We start from the raw sequence: 18,926 nt of genomic DNA, 5'->3' as shown, positions 1-18,926 counted from the left end.
ATCAACATGCACATTATAAAACTGCTTCCCAAGAGACATATTCAGAAAAAGTATTTTGTGCCAGAATTACCTCTATTGAAAATTTATGACATTAAAAATGAATAACTAGGAAGGGAATACAATGTGGAGAATTCCCACATATTTTTGTAGTGGTGTATTCTATATATACTTCCTATTACCAAGCACCAATTAATTAAGGACCACAATCCGAAAGGCACCAATGAGAGCTTTAGAAGGAGAGGGAACATCCCATCTTACATGTTATCACCCTGTAGGCTGGGAGGCATTTCCAAGTCCTTCTGGACACAGCATGAATTCAAAGCTATGGATATGATATGAACCCTCCCACAAAGCTTCAAGATAACTTTTTAATACATCTTTGGCCAAGCAGTTAGACCCTTCACGACATCAACTATTAAATTAACATTATACTTCTATGTTAACACAGAATTTTTAATGCATACTTGTCTGCTTTAATAACAATTAATTCACCAGATATTCTATATTCTATGAAATGAGGATGTTTTAGTGACCACTCGCAGGGACTCAACTTTAAGGCTGCAGTCATGTTTTATTCCGCCCCCCCCACATCCCCCCTCCCACCCCGGGCAATACAACCTTTTCACAAAAGTCCTGAGCCAGAACCAGTTTACAAAGGTGTTATTCTGCTGAGCAGCAAACTGCCCCCCATCCTCCAGCCCCCTAACCCTCATCGAAAACTACCAGCATCAAGTCCAAAAAATGACTAATACTGATTTAAAGCTACATCTAAATCACAATGTTTTTTTTTTAAAGATTTTATTTATTTATTTGAGAGAGAGAATGAGATAGAGCATGAGAGGGGGGAGGGTCAGAGGGAGAAGCAGACTCCCTGCTGAGCAGGGAGCCCGATGCGGGACTCGATCCTGGGACTCCAGGATCATGACCTGAGCCAAAGGCAGTCGCTTAACCAACTGAGCCACCCAGGTGCCCTAAATCACAATGTTTTACAACTCAAGATGGAAACAAGACTTGATTAATGTGATAGTAACTATGTGACAGAAATCTAAAAAAGCATTCTCTTTGTAAATGCCTCAAGAAAGACTCATGGAACAACACAGTGATGAAACTTCAGCTTTTCCCACAGGATCCATAGTATAGTTTAACTCCTAATCCCATCAGGTACATTAATAGTTATCTAAGTCCTGGCTTTCAACTGGGGGCAATCCTATCATTCTATGGAAAATCTTGACTAATTAAATAAAATTGATATTGAACTAATCTAATGGAAAGCTATATGTAGCATCTGAGCTATGAATCAGAGATAGATTAATCAGTGGAACAACATGTAAAACAAACAAAAAGAATGAGAAAAACAGTTTTATTTCATAAACTCTACACTGAATGCAAATTTTTAAAAGATCAAGTTCTTTGCATTGGAATTTAAAGTATCTCTGGGTAGCAAGCTCATTTGCTTACTCACATCCCTAAAACCTGAAATTCAGAAAATAATATCAAGCAAGATATAAAACATCTCTGGGGCTCAATCTAACCATATGTAAAGTAAGGAAATTATAGGCCGAATGATTTCTAAGGTAATAAACAAACTTAATTCTATACCTATAGTAGAACCTAGAAAGACACACAGTAAAACTAACATTTCCATTAGCTTTTAAAAGTAGATAAGAAGTGGGCGCCTGGGTGGCTCAGTTGGTTGGGCGGCTGCCTTCGGCTCGGGTCATGATCCTGGAGTCCCTGGATCGAGTCCCGCATCCGGCTCCCTGCTCGGCAGGGAGTCTGCTTCTCCCTCTGACCCTCCCCCCTCTCATGTGCTCTCTCTCATTCTCTCTCTCTCAAATAAATAAATAAATAAAATCTTTAAAAAAAAAAGTAGATAAGAAGTATTATTTAAACGTCTTACACCCAACCATTAAAAAGTGTCAGTTATAAATCTCAGTCTTATCAGTGTGGCCAAAATAATTTTCTTTTTTCTCCTTTCTCTTTTCTCCTTCTTTTTCATTCTAGTTCAATCTTTAATATGTGTTTTCACTCCAACTGGAAAGAAATCTAAATGTTAGTGGCTCCAAATAGGAAGATGGGTATGTCTGTTTCATTGGATTCCTGACATAAGCTAAGTATAGAAACTAGAACAAAGCAAAAACTAATCATTTTCCATTAAGTTGTTCAGCAATGATTTTGGATGTTTACCAAAAAACATGTGGGTCAAGAGGAAGAGATGTCATTACAGATGTGGTCAGACTTCCATATTAAGGAAGGAGGTGTTTTCCTTTGTCCAGACCAGTGGGAGGTCTGGCAGGCCTGAGCAGTATCTCAAAATAACCAATGTGTCAAGAATTAAGGTGAAAGGAAATAGATTAACAATCCTCTTTGGGTGAAAACCAGATTAAATTTCATGAGTATGTTTCTTTTAGGTTGCTCATTTCTGCATCTTCTCAGGATTTGAAATAAACTCCTTATATATACATGTGTACCTCCAAATGAGCAAATTCATGTCTATTAATTCAGAATTTAAATTGGGCTTTGATTGAAGGCCACAGCACAGTACTAAGGAATTGTCAACATGGAATAGAGTAGAAACAGGATTTCCGTTTGCAATCAACATTTTAAATGATCATTTGTGATCTTTGATTATACCAGGCATCACATTTTCCCTACTATATAACCATCATAGCACTGGAATGTTAGCATGCATTCATGAGACAGCCAAAACTGCGTTTTAAACTGAGAGTGATATTCAGTTGGAAGAATTTATGAATTTTTATAAGAACATATTTAGACCTCTAATCACCTTGATTCTGAAGCAGTATCCTGTCTAGTACAACAGGAAAAGAAGGAACGACATTAGCACACAGAGAGAAATATATGTCCAAAATCAGGATTTAGAATAAAAAGGCATTCCCATTAGTCATCAATAAGGCATAGATAAGGCAATAATGAACCATGAGTTATGATAATACTATTTTTATCAGTGAACACAAGAGAACTACATGAACCAAAACTGTACCACAAAGTACTTCATCAGCAAAAATCTTACTTTCTCACTGACAAGTCTTATAAGTGAATAGAAGTAATGATGATCATTTTACTTTTGACCAATGAACTTCAACATAAATGAAAAGGATATATTATATTTGATAAATGAATATTACATAAATATACTATATCATCACAATTATAGTTTAGTCACTAAACAATGAAATAACATTAAATTTTTAAAAATTAATTCAAAGGTAGAACAAAACATACGCTTATTCCTTTTCCTTAATCATTTCAATGCTGCACAGATAAACCTACTTATCAATAAACCATGATATTAAAAATATCTTGTCTCCTTTTTCTCAGCCTGCTTAAAAACAGTAACCTCACATGCTTTTAATAATTCAGAATAGAGGTCCTAGAGAAGGATGCTTAATCTGAGTTTCAAATTTCAAATTAATAGGCTTTTTAAAAAGTAGTATATGTTAGCCCATATGCTAACCTACTCTGTAACTTATTTGACTATGCATAGAGATACAACTAATAAAATATGAGATACTCAAGTGAAAAGAAAATTATATAGTATTCTGAACTTCCTCCCCTTACCATTCTGAGTAGTTCCAGATATTATGCTAATTGTGTGCACATAATGTTCTCTCTGAAAGCAGTGATGAGAAATGTAGATTCAGAAATCACTGGGTTAAAACCATGCTCTTGAATATCCTTATTCTTAGGAAATATATACTAAAGTATTCAGAGTAAAGGGACATGATATATGCAACCTATTCACAAATGGCTTAGAATAAAGATACATGTATGCATATATTTACATATATACATATGTATATACATATATTTACATATATATTGCATGTACATATATTTACATATATATCTTAACGGATAGAGGGAATAATAAAGAAAATGTGGCCATTTTTAAAGTCGATGAATCTAGATAAAAGGTTTGCAGGAGTTCTCCATAATCTTTTCCAAATTTTCTGAAATTATTTCAAATTTCTGAAATTATATCAAAGTACAAATTGAAAAAAACACCCTCTCCAAGACTGTAACTAGTAAATTTATGTCCAAGTGACTTACTAGATGAAATAAACCTATTAGAATTTTGTCCAACAATTTTACTACTGTGGATGTAGTCCTCAATAATGCATAGATATGCACAACTAATAATATATAGGACTACTTTTTTTTAAAGATTTTATTTTGTTAAGTAATCTCAACACCCAACATGGGGCTCAAACTTATAACCCGAAGATCAAGAATCAGACACTCTACTAACTGTGCCAGCCAGATGCCCCAGCAGTACTCTTTCAATAACCAAAAACTAGAGGCGCCTGGGTGTCTCAATCGGTTAAGTGTCCGACACTTGATTTCGGCTCAGGTCATGATCTCAGGATCGTGAGATCAAGCCCCATGTTGGGCTCCATGGTAGGCATGGAGCCTGCTTTAGGATTCTCTCTGTCCCTCTCCCTCTGCCCCTCCCACTGCTCACACTCTCTCTCTAGATAAAAAAAATAAAAAAATAACCAAAAACTAGAAACAATCCACATGTCCACTAGCAAAAAATAAAATAAAATAAAATAAATTGTAACATATTAAATGGAATACTATACAGCAATAAAAAATTAATAAAGTGCACATAAAAATGGGAATGAATCTCACAAACTAAGGTGCAACAAAAGAAACCAGAATAAATAATATATGCTGTATCATTCCATTTATATAAAGTTCAAAATCAGGCAAATATGAACTATGGTATTAGTGGTCAGGAGGAGGGCAAGTAATTGGGTGGGAAAAGGCGAGGAACTGTGGGAGTGCTGATAGCATTTCAGTTATTGACACAGGAGTATTCACTCTGTGATAATCCACTGAGCTGTATCCTCATGACTGGTGTACTTTTCTATGAAAATAAAAATTTTAAGTCTCTTTTTGGCCTACTGATTCTAGGCTTGTCAAATTACAAAAAAAATAAGTAAATAAAAAATGTACAGATGCCATAGAAAAATGTACAAAAATGTGCTCTCTGATTTTTAGATTTTCTCAGAGCCAAGGAAATACTACAAAGTACAGAAAACAGGATTACTTTTAATGATCCTACAAATTTAAAAGTTCCCCACATGTTTCAATATATCACTTCAAGTAAGATAGCTAAAAAAGTGGAAATTTTCAATGCAAAACTAATATATACTTGCCTCTGACTTCAATATCCTTCTGTTAGAATGAGGTACAGAGGACTAAGAAGCAATAAACAAGAATAATGCATACACTTAAGCAAACCACTGAAGATGAATATGTAACACCCTACACTATAAATAATCTAAACACTGCAAATAATCTAAGAAAAAGTCACCATTTTGGTATTCTATGTCCTGTTCACAGCTAACCTTTGACCTCAATGGCTTTTCCTAATTGTCACTTTCAGGCATGCTTCTGTTTCCAGAAGAAAACTGGGATTGTCCAGATGCTCACTTTAACTAACAGAACAATAAGAAACTGCCAACATGTTTCACTGGAAGTGTTGTATTCCTATTCATAGGTAGTACTATGGAGATAAGGCAAACTGATATTTTTATATATGTACATTCTTGGTTCTCTCAGATCACGGCATATTCCATACATATTATACTGTTTTTGTAGCTAATTTCTTTTAACTCTTCTCCCATAAGGTTGTCCTTGAAAAACCTCTTATTTATGTTTTTAATATTTATTTTTTTAAAGTAATCTCTACACCCAACGTGGGGCTCAAACTCATGACACCGAGATTTAAGAGTCGCACGCTCTACTGACTGAGCCAGCCAGGGTCCCCCAGGAAAAAAACCCTTAAAATCAGTTTGTCATTAACTTTCTTCACTAGAAACTCAATGTATGAACAGGACTTTGTACTAATTCAGAGAAAATTCAAATTCAAATTGTTTTTAATCCAATATTAACTATCTTTCTTGGAGCAAAAACAGTTGGCATACATAGACAAAGGACACTCAGTGATAATTCAAGAATTAGTCTAATGTAACCAGTTACTGAAGGTTACCCAGTTAAATGCTAACTTTTGGGATTCCTTAAGTCTGAAAGAAATGAGGCCAAAAGAATATCCAAGAAAATCTTAGTGGCACACAGGCTGATTGATAACAGGTATCCCTCTCCTTGACTGCAAGAATTGCCAAATATCAAATGCCTAGAATCAACCCAAATGTCTATCAGCAAGTGAGCAGATAAACTGTGGTATATGAATTGGAACACTATACAGCAAAAAAAAAAAAGAGTGAGTCAAGCTACACATAAAAACCTGAATGAATATCACAAACTTCTAAGCCAGCAACAATCAATCCGTTTAAAAGAATTCCCAAGTTAATTCACCACTTTCTGGAGGCTGTCAATATCCCACTAATAATTTGGATAATCAGTAAGATTTCATAACTTTAAATTTTTAAAAAAGACAATTCCCCAAAAATCACTGTATCTAATTTCGTGTAGCTAAAAGCTCAAAGAAGAAGATTTAAAAGGCTATATATATTTTCAATAGTGGGAACAAAACAAAATCAAATATCTATAAGATTCAAGAAATCCTTCATGCTCTCTGAAAGTTGACATCAACACGATAATATACTCATTATGTAATTACACCGAGTTTCAGAGAAGTAAGTCTATGTCATTGAAAACTCAAAAAATGCCTAGGAAATATTCTATATACTTAAAAATAAAAATATATCGTATCCATCACTTTAGTACACATGTTTAAATCAGTGGTTTTTTGATTCCATATCGTATGTCCAGAGAGGCTAAGAAAAAAAAGCACGATTTGGGGGGGAGATTTGTTTAGTATGTGTTAGCACCCAGGCTTGTTGCAAACAATACAAAGCTTAGACTCTGGAGCATACAGCGAAGAATCACACAAATAGTACAAAAAGATATAACTCAAAAAGTAAGATAATCATGTTGTTAAAAGCTTTAAAACACTGGTTTTAAAAGTTTTCTTGATAAAATTCATTGGAATTGAAACTGACATATCAGAAATGGATTAGAACAAGCACAGCATACAGATGCATACAAGTCACTCCAAATTTCATCAGCCACTTTTTAGTAACATATCAGTATATCACTGCAGAAAACTTTGCTTTGCAAACAGAGGACACTGATCTCACCTGATTTCATTTTCATACTGTGGGGACAGTCTACCTGAATTCTGGTAAAAGCTTTTCAGGAAAGAGGGGGCAGTGAAGGAAGGGGCAGAGAAGGAAGTATGTAGACTTGGAAGGCTGGAGGAAGAGTTACTCTCCTTGTGCATGCGCCGCACTGATGGAAGAATGCTGAGTACAGAAAACACAGCAGATTTGTCTTAATTTAGATTTCGGCAAAAATCTTCATTCACTATGAAAAAGCATTATAAACAGGTTCTTGCTATTAATTTAACCTTTCCTTTTAAAGTTCAGGGCTGGATCTTCTATGGAAAGAGGGGAGCATGCAGTCGTCTCTTTCGATGACCGTGACCTAGCTCACTCTTCACAAATTGAATTCCTCACCCAGCATGACCAACCAGACGTGTTTGTCTCTAAAAAATTCTTCACGATTTTAGGACAAATGGTGTTTGTTTTTACATGCAAAAGATACCTCAAGGGAAAAAAAAAAAAGTAGGAAAGCAGAAATAATTACAGGAAACACGTTCCTGTGACAGATTATCAGTAGTTCAAAGACTTAGCTATTTTAAACATATAAACCCTTCAAAAAATTTAGGAACAACATGTTTGCTTGTCGGAAGCCGTCATAATACCTCTGGCTTAACAAACATGAATGTCTCTGTTCTCCCTGCAGCCTGTGGGGCTGTGTGTCCACAGTTTGCTCTGAATCCTTGGACCTCCTCCACTGACTGCTCTTTTCAGAAGATTCTCTTCCTAGCAAGTTTTCACAATAGCACAAATAGCATCTTTTCATACTCAAGAATTATTTGAGCATCTACATTATAAGATGTAAGGAGAAATAGAGAAATCATTTATAAGTCTAAAATAATGTTTTAAATTCTTGATAACTTTTCCTGCAAAAAACAGACTTATTGCTTTGTATAAATATAAATACAAATATAAATATAAATATAAGTGAAGTGGTCATTAAAAATGATATACACATTCTTGATATACACATGAATACTTAATCTTTTTTTAGAAAAGCAAATCTGAGAAAAATTAATTCTGTTAATCTCCTTTATTTTCATATGTCCAAAATATCTATCTTATTTCTAAGTATTGAATCAGTCAAAAAACAATACTGAAAATAAAATAGTATCCTTAAAAGAAATGCGGGTAAATTTGATAACAACTAATGAGTTCTGGGTTTTCCTCCAACTGGGATCACTATCAGATTCTGTTTCCTGGCTCAAACTCACAGGCAAAGAAGAGAAACAAAATTAATTCTAGGATATAAATTCTAATATGAGCTACAAAGGAAGAAGTAAAACCATTCTGCAATTCTGGATTTACCCCCTTTATTATATCTTTCCAAATGCCAAACAATTTTGCTGAATTATTTTTTAAATACCATCAGATCATTTCTAATGGACACTTCCTGACAGTTATGATATGTGTATTCTTCTTTACAGACATCCTTTTATTCTAGATAAAATTTTTAATAATTTTCATTTTTGGCTTTAATTCATTATGAAATATGGCTAAATTTTATCACAGGTATGAAGGTAACTCAGGCGCTTTTTTTTTTAACCCTTGTATTTTATTACAGGCTAACAGGAAGTCCTACTGCTATGCAGGTGATTTTCAAATTTGCTGACTCTTTCATTAGAGCCATCATCAAGAAGCCACTGAGTAACGTGTTGTCACCAAGTTTTTCAGAGAAAATAATTGCATAATATCTTGTTTTCTCCATTTTTCTGGGAAAAAAAATGTCTTCATCCAAAATGCTTTAACTCTTGGGGTGTACCTTAAATCTTGCCTTGTTTCCTTCATTAACGAAGGTTTTTTGTTTTTTTTTTAATGAAGGTTTTTATATTTCAATTTATTTTTCTGGTCTTTCTAAAGACAAAATGTTGGCAGCATGAAGTCACAACAGATCTTGACTCCATGTTGATCAAAACAGGTGACAGGACAATTTTATTTCACTTTCCAGAAAGAGGTTTGGACTCACCCGCACTGCTCGCTGGAGCTCTGCCTCAGAAGAGGGGAGCGAACACCATGAGCTCTCCCATCCTGCAAATTCAGCTTTCTCTTTGTGCTTGAAGGTGGGTGGCTGAACGTGTGCGCCCGTCTTCGAAACTGTGGGGAGTCCGAATCCTCTTCAGGGAACGTTTGCCAAGCTGAGGACAGTGGGGAGGCTGGTGGTGTCCCCGGTGGAGAGTCTCCTGGTGAATAGTCCTGAAAAGCAAGTTGAAGTGAGGTCTTTCTTTCCTACATGGATCATGGCAGACCTGCTTCAACACACAGCTCAAAAGTGACAGGGTGCCTCTTCTTCCTCCAGAGTCATGACAAAACTTTTTTATTTTTTTCGCTCAATCCATGCTGAAGGCTAATCAGTATCACCACCACCCATTTCTTCTGATAAGCAGCTGTAACACAGCATCCGTAAAGATAGGCAGAAAGTGAAAAGAATGATAAGAAAAGGTATTCTTTCCCCCTAACACTTTGTGGTAAAATGCTATGGTTACTGTACTTTTCTCATTGTTGACAGAAAGATGAAAAGGCATCATGACCAAAAGAGGGTGGAGTCTGTGTTTACATATCTACTGATTTCCGTGACATATCAGCCGCATGCTTCCTGTACTGTCAAAACAATACCACAATGCTTGAGTGTCCAAGTTTCATGGCAAAGCCTTCAGGAAAATAAAATAAAGCCTGTTAAGCACCTTCCTTCACTGTGGATGTTTTCTCTCCAGCGACATGTTCCCTGAGGTAAAATTTTTTTAAAAGACATGGAAAACAGGAAATGAATGAAAAGTGAGCTATGCCGGAATGCCTCTCATATTGCATGGGCAGACATCATAAATCTCTCAATTTAGACGGGTATGCTGTTTCTACTTTCCAAAACAGGTACCACTGCAGAAATGTTTAGCTTGATAAACATGGCTTAGGGTTAATAGACTCAGAGCGAGACTGAGTCTGTTGCAATTCTGTCAACACAAAGTTCAGTAAAAATATTTTAATATTTTCCTTAAAAAAATAGGTTGCATAGACCTCAGGTTACATATCGCATGATCCAGGAAGCAGGAAATCAAACCTACTGAGAACTATCTATGAGATAAAGAGGAGCCTAATGTGACAGTTAAAATGGGGAGGGAGGGAATGGGGGGGGGAAGTAACACGGGGACAGAACAAAACATAAAAAGATCACTGTATAAGTGCTGGAATTACCTTTAACTAGCTGTGTAAACTTTGGCACAGAATCTATCAGAACTTCAGTCTCCTTAATGGTAAAGTTGAGCTACGTAACTATACCTACCTCATAGAATTTTCTATGAGGTACGTAACTATACCTACCACATAGAATCCTCTCAATTGACTTATTTTTCTGTGGCTTTGGATCAACAGTTGCCCAAATACTGTCCTCCCAAGCATACTATCTCCAAACAGTAAAAAGCCTGATAGCTGGGAAGAGGATGTGTTCTGTCCTAACACAAGAAAGGGGCGGCTGAGCAGAGAGCAACATGATACTATACAGAGCCTTCTTATTTAAAACAATAGTATTTTTAGGGCGCCTGGGTGGCTCAGTCGTTTCGCGTCTGCCTTCGGCTCAGGTCATGATCTCAGGGTCCTGGGATCAAACCCCACATCGGGCTCCCTGCTCAGCGGGAAGCCTGCTTCTCCCTCTCCCACTCCCCCTGCTTGTGTTCCTGCTCTCGCTATCTCTCTCTCTGTCAAATAAATAAAATCTTTAAAAAAATAAATAAATAAATAAATAAACAAAACAATAGTATTTTTAATTTATTTTAACATTAATTCAATCCCCGAAATTTAATTTTAATAATAATGAATAATTGTTAAAAGTCATAAAGGACTCAGAACAAAATGATGGAGTGATATTACCATATCAGTGTTGGTTTTTGCCAAGTGGCAATTAGTACTAAAAATGGGAACTGAGATGGGTTACCTTCTCCGAAGCAAGACTATTGGATCGTTCAAAGCTGTCCATACTTCCAAGCCGACCTCTCATTCTGTTAGCTCCCTGAATGAAGAGAATAAAATTCACTTGTTGGTATGGTTTAAATTTTTACTTTAAAACTATAAAAGGCAGTCACCTCCTTAGGTTAGCCTTAAATGGATCCTCCAGCAGTTTGCTCAAATTTGTCAGCAGTATTCACAGCCATGTCTGCACAGTAAAGAAAATAACCTATTTACACGGCTTCTAAATCAGTCATTAGATAACTAGATACTCAGACCAAGCTTTTTGAAGTTACCCTGGTTATAAGGTTAAACATTCTTCATCCATAAGATCAGGAGAACTGGGTTAAGATCAGAGAGTGCCCCATTCGCTTTATGTCTCATACAGATAAACACAACCATGGAAGGCAGAACACACAAACCACAACAGTTATAGAGAAAATGATTTAATACATGCAACCTCCACACAACCTAGATGGCAAACATCATAGTTCCCATTATAAGATTATAACAAACAGGTTTTTCAAAACTGTGTCATAAAATGTATAGACTTAGCTTCATTCATTCTTCCACAATGAAAACTACATCAAGAAAGTATTTCTCTGTAGAAGACTATACATCAGTATGCTTCAATATTGGTTCTTGTTTTTCTTTTCATGGTTGTTTGGTATGAATTTCATGGATGATCTGAGAAAGAGGAACTGAAGCGATCATCTCATCTACTACATACTTTACTGTTATTACAACTCCTATCTTGTACAATCTGTTTTTCATGTAGTCAGACTAACAAGTGCCTCAGCAATTACGATTTTATTACAAAAGTCACCCACAGAACTTGGTGTGGTCAAACATCACATAATCCATCAATTGCAATTTTTTTTTTTCTTTTTCTTTGAGCTACCCATTCTAGAAATTGGTCTTTCTGTCCTACTCTACACAGGGTGCAATTTAGACTTTCCCAGGGTGCCTGGGTAGCTCAGTTGTTCAGCAACTGCCTTCGGCTCAGGTCATGGTCCCAGGGTCCTGGGATCGAGTCCCATATCGGGCTCTCTGCTCCGCGGGAAGCCTGCTTCTCCCTCTCCCACTCCCCCTGCTTGTGTTCCCTCTCTCGCTGTGTCTCTCTCTGTCAAATAAATAAATAAAATCTTAAAAAAAAAAAAGAATAGACTTTCCCAGTAATTTTCTTTACTATCAACCTAGACATCTCCTTTAATACTACCCTATGTCGAAATTTTTGTCTTTGATCTCATGTGTTCCTTTTTTTTTAGTTTACCTCTTCATTTTGGCAGAGTACACACTCCAGGTGCCTTCTGAGAAAGGGAGATTGGGGTATTTCCTCTTTGTGTAATTCCTACCATTTGGCTTTTGGATCTTCAGACTGAACCTTTAAGTTTTTCCCTTGTCCTCCTATTTTCCATTTCTTTGTCATTTTGCGTTACTTTCTGGAAGAGTTTTTCAACTCTCGTGCCCCAGACTTCTGTTGAATTTTTCTTTTTTATGTCTACTACCAGAAAGTTTTAACAGTTCTTTCTTTATCACCCAACTGACTGTTGATTCAATTGCTCACTCCAGTGACTCTTGTTCTCTCAATTGACTGTTTCATATTGATGGTATCCTACACCTGGTTTTATAGAAGCAATCTTTATTTTTATCTATGTATATTAATTATAGTTTTATATTTCTGGTGGCACCATAAATAACAACTATATCAACAGTAAAATTAACAGCTGCGTCAAATATTATTGAGTTCCTACAGTCTGCTATACACCGTGTTAAGCATTTTATAATGCATTATTTCATTTAATCCTCACAAAAATTCTATGAGGTAGGTATAGTTACGTAGCTCAACTTTACCATTAAGGAGACTGAAGTTCTGATAGATTCTGTGCCAAAGTTTACACAGCTAGTTAAAGGACAGGGCAGCAACTTGAACCCAGGACATTCAACTTAACAGTGAAACTCTTGAGCTGGTACCCACATCTCCTAGAAACAGAGCTTGTGAAGAGTGGAATTACTAATAAAACTAAGTAGCCGATGCTGGTAATTTTGCAAATATCCTAGAACCTGATTCAAGGTTCCTTCAGCTATTTCAGTTATTATTTCAGTGTTATACAGACCAGGAGATACTTCCAATAACAAACTATATTTGTGGCTGATAAATGATTCGGTTTATGTGTTTGGCCATGAGGAAAATATTGTAAATATTTTTGCTTTTTCCCATTTTCTTAGCTGCTATCTCCACACCAAACCTGCCTGCATATCTTAAAACAGGTTATTTGGTCACAAGCAAGTAACTAATCAGACAGGTATCAAATCATTGCCATTATTAGAAAAGCACTTAAATCACACATTTTACTTGTAGTAGTGTTTTATCCATATGTTTGTGTGTGTGTATGTGTGTATGTGCACAAGCAAAACAAACTTACTTTAAAATTATCCTCTATCATGGTCGTTAATTCACACGTTTCAACAAGGAAGGACAATGGATAGTAAGTACTCTAAGGGAAGGATGAAATGAGGGGTGTTTTCTTATGATGCATAATTTATATTGTAAATATTCTTCTTTTGAAAATATATATTAATAAATATATTAGTAAAAACTTCCCTTCTGGAAAACTCTGACTTCAGAAAAAGCAAGACAAACAACCAGAATACAAGACTCTGTCTTTTCACCTTTGAGCAGACAGCTTTTTCAGTTTAACTATATGATGATTTGGTAATACATGTGTCAAGCCTTCTCCCTTGGACCCACTTTTTAATTGTTAAATAGCTGAGCTTCTAAGCATTTTAAAAACATATCCTATTTCATAAACAACTATAATTAGTTAAATAAACTGTCTTGACATTTAAAAATGGCAGCAATTATGAGCCAAACTCTAAGACTGGTGTGTCAATTTTCTACTATGTAACTTAGAAAGAAAGAGATAAACTAACCCGTTTTAGACGTACACAAACCTCTTTTCTATGTAACCTTTAACACAACATGGGTAGCTGCCAACCTTCCCCTTAAGTCCATTCTGTTGCTCATGGTGCAAGCAAGATCTCGTTAGGTCACATAATTTATGGCACTTGGCAGCGTTGTGGGATACAAGCTACAGTATCCGCCTTGACCACAACAGATGGGCTGTGCCCTTGCTGAGAGTTAGTACAGCCTCTCAAGGCTATGCGAGCGAGAGGCACTTCAAAGTCATCCTTGCAAGCGTTGTGCAGAATGCCAAGGGACTAAATGCGGATAAGGAGAGTAACACTCTAAGTCCCCTTTGGTCGTTTTGTAAAGGACAGAGGTTCCAGAGCTTACCACTATTTGTACCATCTCATAGCTACAGTGGGATATTTTCCTAGCAGACTGACATTTCATCCTCATAGTAACGGGAGGTAAGCACATTATCAGTACGCACATTTCACAAACTGGAAAACTGGCTTAGGAAAGGTAAATAATTTGTCCGAGATCATAAATCTAAAACCTACATCAATATAAAATCGAGATCATAAATATAAAGCCAGGTGTTGAATTCAGGTCCCCTGACCACCTACTTAAATGGCCTTTCCACTAAAATTCTCACTAAATACTGTGGAAGAGAGGGGAGGGAGGGAGGGGAGGAGGGAAGGAGGGAGTAAGAAAGGAAGGAAAGAGAGAGAAAGAAGGAACACAAGTAATTTATAAATACCGAAGGAAAAAAAAGGATAAGAAAATTCTATGAAATGTTGCATTCACACACTTCTGATTAATCTCCTAGAATTCTCTTTTCCTACATTCTGTCTTCTGCTGACAATAGTATTGATAGCTGACCATGTTTGCTATAGGGCTTTTGTTAGAATCAGAAGAATTTCAATCATTAAGAGGAATACCCATAAAAGTATTTAGAGTTTTGGCAAAGAAATAAAAATAAGAACACCCTATTGCTGTACCGCACTTAACTTTCTTGACCCTGACACTTTTGAAGACAACAGGCTAGTTATCTTGTAGACTGTACCTCAATGTGGGTTTGTTGACGCTGCCTCATGATTTGATTCAGGTATTGCCCCTTTGGCAAGAATAGCACAGAAGTTCTGTACTCTCTGTATCAAGTGGCACAAGATTTCAATTTGTCCCACTGCTGAGGACGTTCCATCTGATCACTTGACTAAGGTGGTGTCTGCCGACCTTCTCCATCATAAAGTTACTACTCACCTCTTTGTAATTAATGAGTATCAATTAAATCCAGTAAATACCCTGATCATGATCAAACTTCCAAGGTATTTGTTCATTTTTCATATCAGAGTAGGTTCATCATTTCCTATTTTATACAGCAGGTTACAATCCTTTGCTATCATTTATTTTGAGGTTTACATGTCAATGGGTGGGAGCCCTTCACGGTCTTTATGACATACCACCATCTTTCTTTGAGCACTCCCTTACTATCTACAACACCAACATGCTCAGGGCTTATCCTGTACTTTCCCCTGCAGTCCTAGAATCAGACACTTCTCCCAGGATTCTGGTTCCTTCTTGTAGAATGATAAACAGAAACCAGAATCTGGGTGCTTAGTGTCACCTAACCAGGCTTAATTTATTCTTTGGCATTTGCAGAAAAGCTGCTTCCAGCGCCTATCAGTGGACACAGCCAGGGACCATGTACACAATTACACACACACATGTTAATATATATTTTAAAATAAACAAATAAAAATAAATTAACTATATTAAAAATTAATTCAAAAGTACACAGATAGATAACCAGGATTTTACATACCTCTGAGTTGAATCCAACAACAGAATTTATTCTAATTTTTTCCCTCTTCATATTTGCAATTCCCTTTTCCCGAATCCTTAATACAGTTCCATATTTGACCAGTCCCCTGTGCGTAAAATTCTCCACAACTGTCACCTCACCAACGCTCTTCATCCTACTCAGGCTCCACACATCAGGGCTGCCACCCACACACACAATGCCATCCTCACCCTGCTCAAGGACTCCTTGTAACAAGCACCTTGGAAGCCTTCTCCCCTCCACTATGCTGGCTCTGACACCATGCTCTGGGCCACTGTGGGTCCCCCACCTTCCAGCTCTAAGACATCTACCTTGCTTGGGCTTATCTAAGAGCTTTAGGACTGAATTATTCAGGAAGAAAAAAATGAAGGGAAGAGAAATCACTTTGATTTTAAAATAAAACACACAATAAAATAAATGGAATACATAAATTCCTATTAATTTATACTATTTTAGCATTTCCCGTCAGCTCTTAATAATAGCAAAATGAAGGCTACTTTATAACTTTATGTGGCAAATGATAATAAGTTCTTATAATATCGGGCATCAATATTCTACTTCCCCTTTTTTATACATATTATCTCTACTACTAAATCTCTTGCTCAAACTTAGATATTAGAGGCACCAGAATAAATTATGAGATTACTTAAAATAAGTTAACTAAATTAAAGTTATCTTAGTAGTTTGTGTTGTTTTTTTTTTAAAGGAAATTTTCCATGAGCCAGTTGAGAGTGAAGTAAAGCAGTTAGCACACACAGACATTATTATCTAATTAAGAGAGTCTCAGTTTAATCTTACCCTTGAGAAGATATTTTCCAGGGAGCTAGTTAAAGATCTCTTAGCTTTATTTTTCAGAATGTCAAGTTTGAACCTTCCACTGCTTGTTGCATTTTCCGGGATTATACTATTTGAAATAGTCTATAGAAAGAAAAACAGATAAATTTTAGTTTAGAAACATTCAAGGTTAAATGAGGCTTTAAATATGGGCTTGACTAAGCCATTAAAAAGCACAAGAATTCTTCTGTAGCTCTATTAAGGAGTAATAATTTAGGTTCCACACTGTGAGCATACAGATTATAAGGGCAGGGGTTTGCTTTTTAATATTATTAAGTAATAAAAAAAACACAGATCTTTCCTTTATGCCTTTCCTTCTTGCTAATATATTCCTGCTATATTTAATAAAAATTAAGCATGAGATGTCAATTTTTACTGCTACTTTGATTAACAACTATAACCATCCCTCTCCAAGCTGCATATTTTATATCCAAATTACCAAGGAAAACACAGACAGTAAGTCTCAAAGAACAAAGCATCTTCTAGTAAAACTGAATTCTGCTAATGCCTCTGTGACAATCCCATTTTCATTTGTGAGTCATTTATCTTTCAAATCAACAAGTACTCATTGATAGTACTAAGCTGTATGAGAATCTACAATATGTCCACCATAGGAGGTTCCCTCTATATTTTTTCTATTGACTAACAAGCTACTATGTATATTACAGGGTTGGGAGTGCTAGAAAATTTCCAAGAGAGAAACTTTGTTATTTGTTTGAAAAGGGGATATATATACATTAAACAGTAACACAAAGCAACATGTATCAAATCTGGAAGCATGAAAATTGGTTGTGGGTCTCAGGAATAAAAGGATTGGTTGTGGGTCTCCGTGGTCAGGAATAAAAAAAAAAATAGGCAAGATTCTACAGGCAGAAAAAAATGGGGATGGAGAAGTTCTCAGCATGGGGGATGATGTTAGCAAAATCATAAAGACCAATGCTCATGGGACAGGGGTCAGTGCAGGTGTTTGGCTAAAACAAAGGAAAGTAGCTGAAGGTTAACTTGGAAAAGTGAGGCTGGAGATGAAACTTTGAATAGGAAGAATCACTGATCAGAATTTACAAGCAGAGGGGCATCACTGTAAAAGTAATGTTTGGGGGAAGATTTATCTGAAAGGAGTATTCAAAAATCACCTGAAGGACAGAAAATCAGAGACTGAAAGCCTAGACTAGAGAATTCAGCACAGTCCATACAGAAGGCAATAAAAGGTCCACATTAGAATCGGCTAACAGATCTAAGTTACTGATAAAAAGAAATACGACCCCCATCAAGAAAGGAAAGAAAACAATGAATATGGATGTAGGTTGGACTGAGCTCAGGTGTGGATAAAGGACTGGGAGGACATTCTTCTCAGGCTTTCCAGGCAAAGAACATGACTAAAATAGGGAAGTTGTGGGGCGCCTGGGTGGCTCAGTCGTTGTATCTGCCTTCAGCTCAGGTCATAATCCCAGGGTCCTGGGATCGAGGCCCACATCGGGCTCCCTGCTCAGCAGGAAGCCTGCTTCTTCCTCTCCCACTCCCCCTGCTTGTGTTCCCTCTCTCGCTGTGTCTCTTTCTGTCAAATAAATAAATAAAATCTTTAAAAAAATAATAAGTAAATAAATAAAATAGGGAAGTTGTATTGGTACTTAAGCACAGTGGTTGACATAGTAGCTGCTCAGTAAATACCAGATGAATAAATGAAAGGAAGAAAGGAAGGGGCAAGGGAGGGAAAGAGAGTGAGGCTGAACTTAACTACTAGCAGAAAAACAACCAACGTGTTAAAGTCTCCTCTTCTGTGGTCTTTAGGGCCCTCCATCACCAAGAAGATGCACATCCCTGCTCACACACTTCTTTGGGCCTCTAGTCAACATCACTGTCACCACCAGTGACTGAAATCAGCAAACCTGTTCACAGATGTTAGTCTTTATGTTTCTTGACCTTCCTGTATCACTGGACATGGTTGATGTTCTAACTTGAACTTTTCCCCTACCTTGGTCACCTACCGTAGCAAATCTCTTCCAGTCTCTTTCTACCCTATCATCCTCTTTCAGGCTTTTCCCTGGCACCATTTTAATTCACTCATTGCCTGAAATGCAGGGGTTCTTCAGTACCTGCTTTGACTTCAAATCTATGCCAAAACTCATTGTCTTCCATATTTATTCACAATATCAACTCAAATTCCTCTGTAGGCACCAAGTCCATTTTTCTAATTAAATCTCAAACACCTTTCTTTCTTTCTTTCTTTCTTTCTTTCTTTCTTTCTTTCTTTCTT

The 18,926-nt window shown here is 36.5% G+C and overlaps 1 protein-coding gene across 5 annotated transcripts in view; it reads right to left on the bottom strand.

Moving 5' to 3' along the window:
• TBC1D4 (TBC1 domain family member 4) overlaps positions 1-18,926 on the bottom strand; it is a 176,572-nt gene that overhangs the window by 29,092 nt on the left and 128,554 nt on the right. For 3 of the 5 annotated variants that reach the window (XM_044913543.1, XM_044913544.1, XM_044913541.1), the window contains exons 8-12: positions 16,637-16,756; positions 11,077-11,151; positions 9,121-9,347; positions 7,134-7,298; positions 2,789-2,812 (exon numbers count right to left, since the gene is read on the bottom strand). In XM_044913543.1, the coding sequence (XP_044769478.1) occupies positions 2,789-2,812; positions 7,134-7,298; positions 9,121-9,347; positions 11,077-11,151; positions 16,637-16,756 (611 nt within the window). The remainder of the gene's footprint in view (positions 1-2,788; positions 2,813-7,133; positions 7,299-9,120; positions 9,348-11,076; positions 11,152-16,636; positions 16,757-18,926) is intronic. The other 2 variants (XM_044913542.1, XM_044913545.1) reach the window with 2 other exon arrangements.

Source organism: Neomonachus schauinslandi, chromosome 3 (assembly GCF_002201575.2).
Source record: "Neomonachus schauinslandi chromosome 3, ASM220157v2, whole genome shotgun sequence".
NCBI classification, from domain to species: Eukaryota; Metazoa; Chordata; class Mammalia; order Carnivora; family Phocidae; genus Neomonachus; species Neomonachus schauinslandi.
This window is presented reverse-complemented; position numbering and strand designations above follow the sequence as displayed.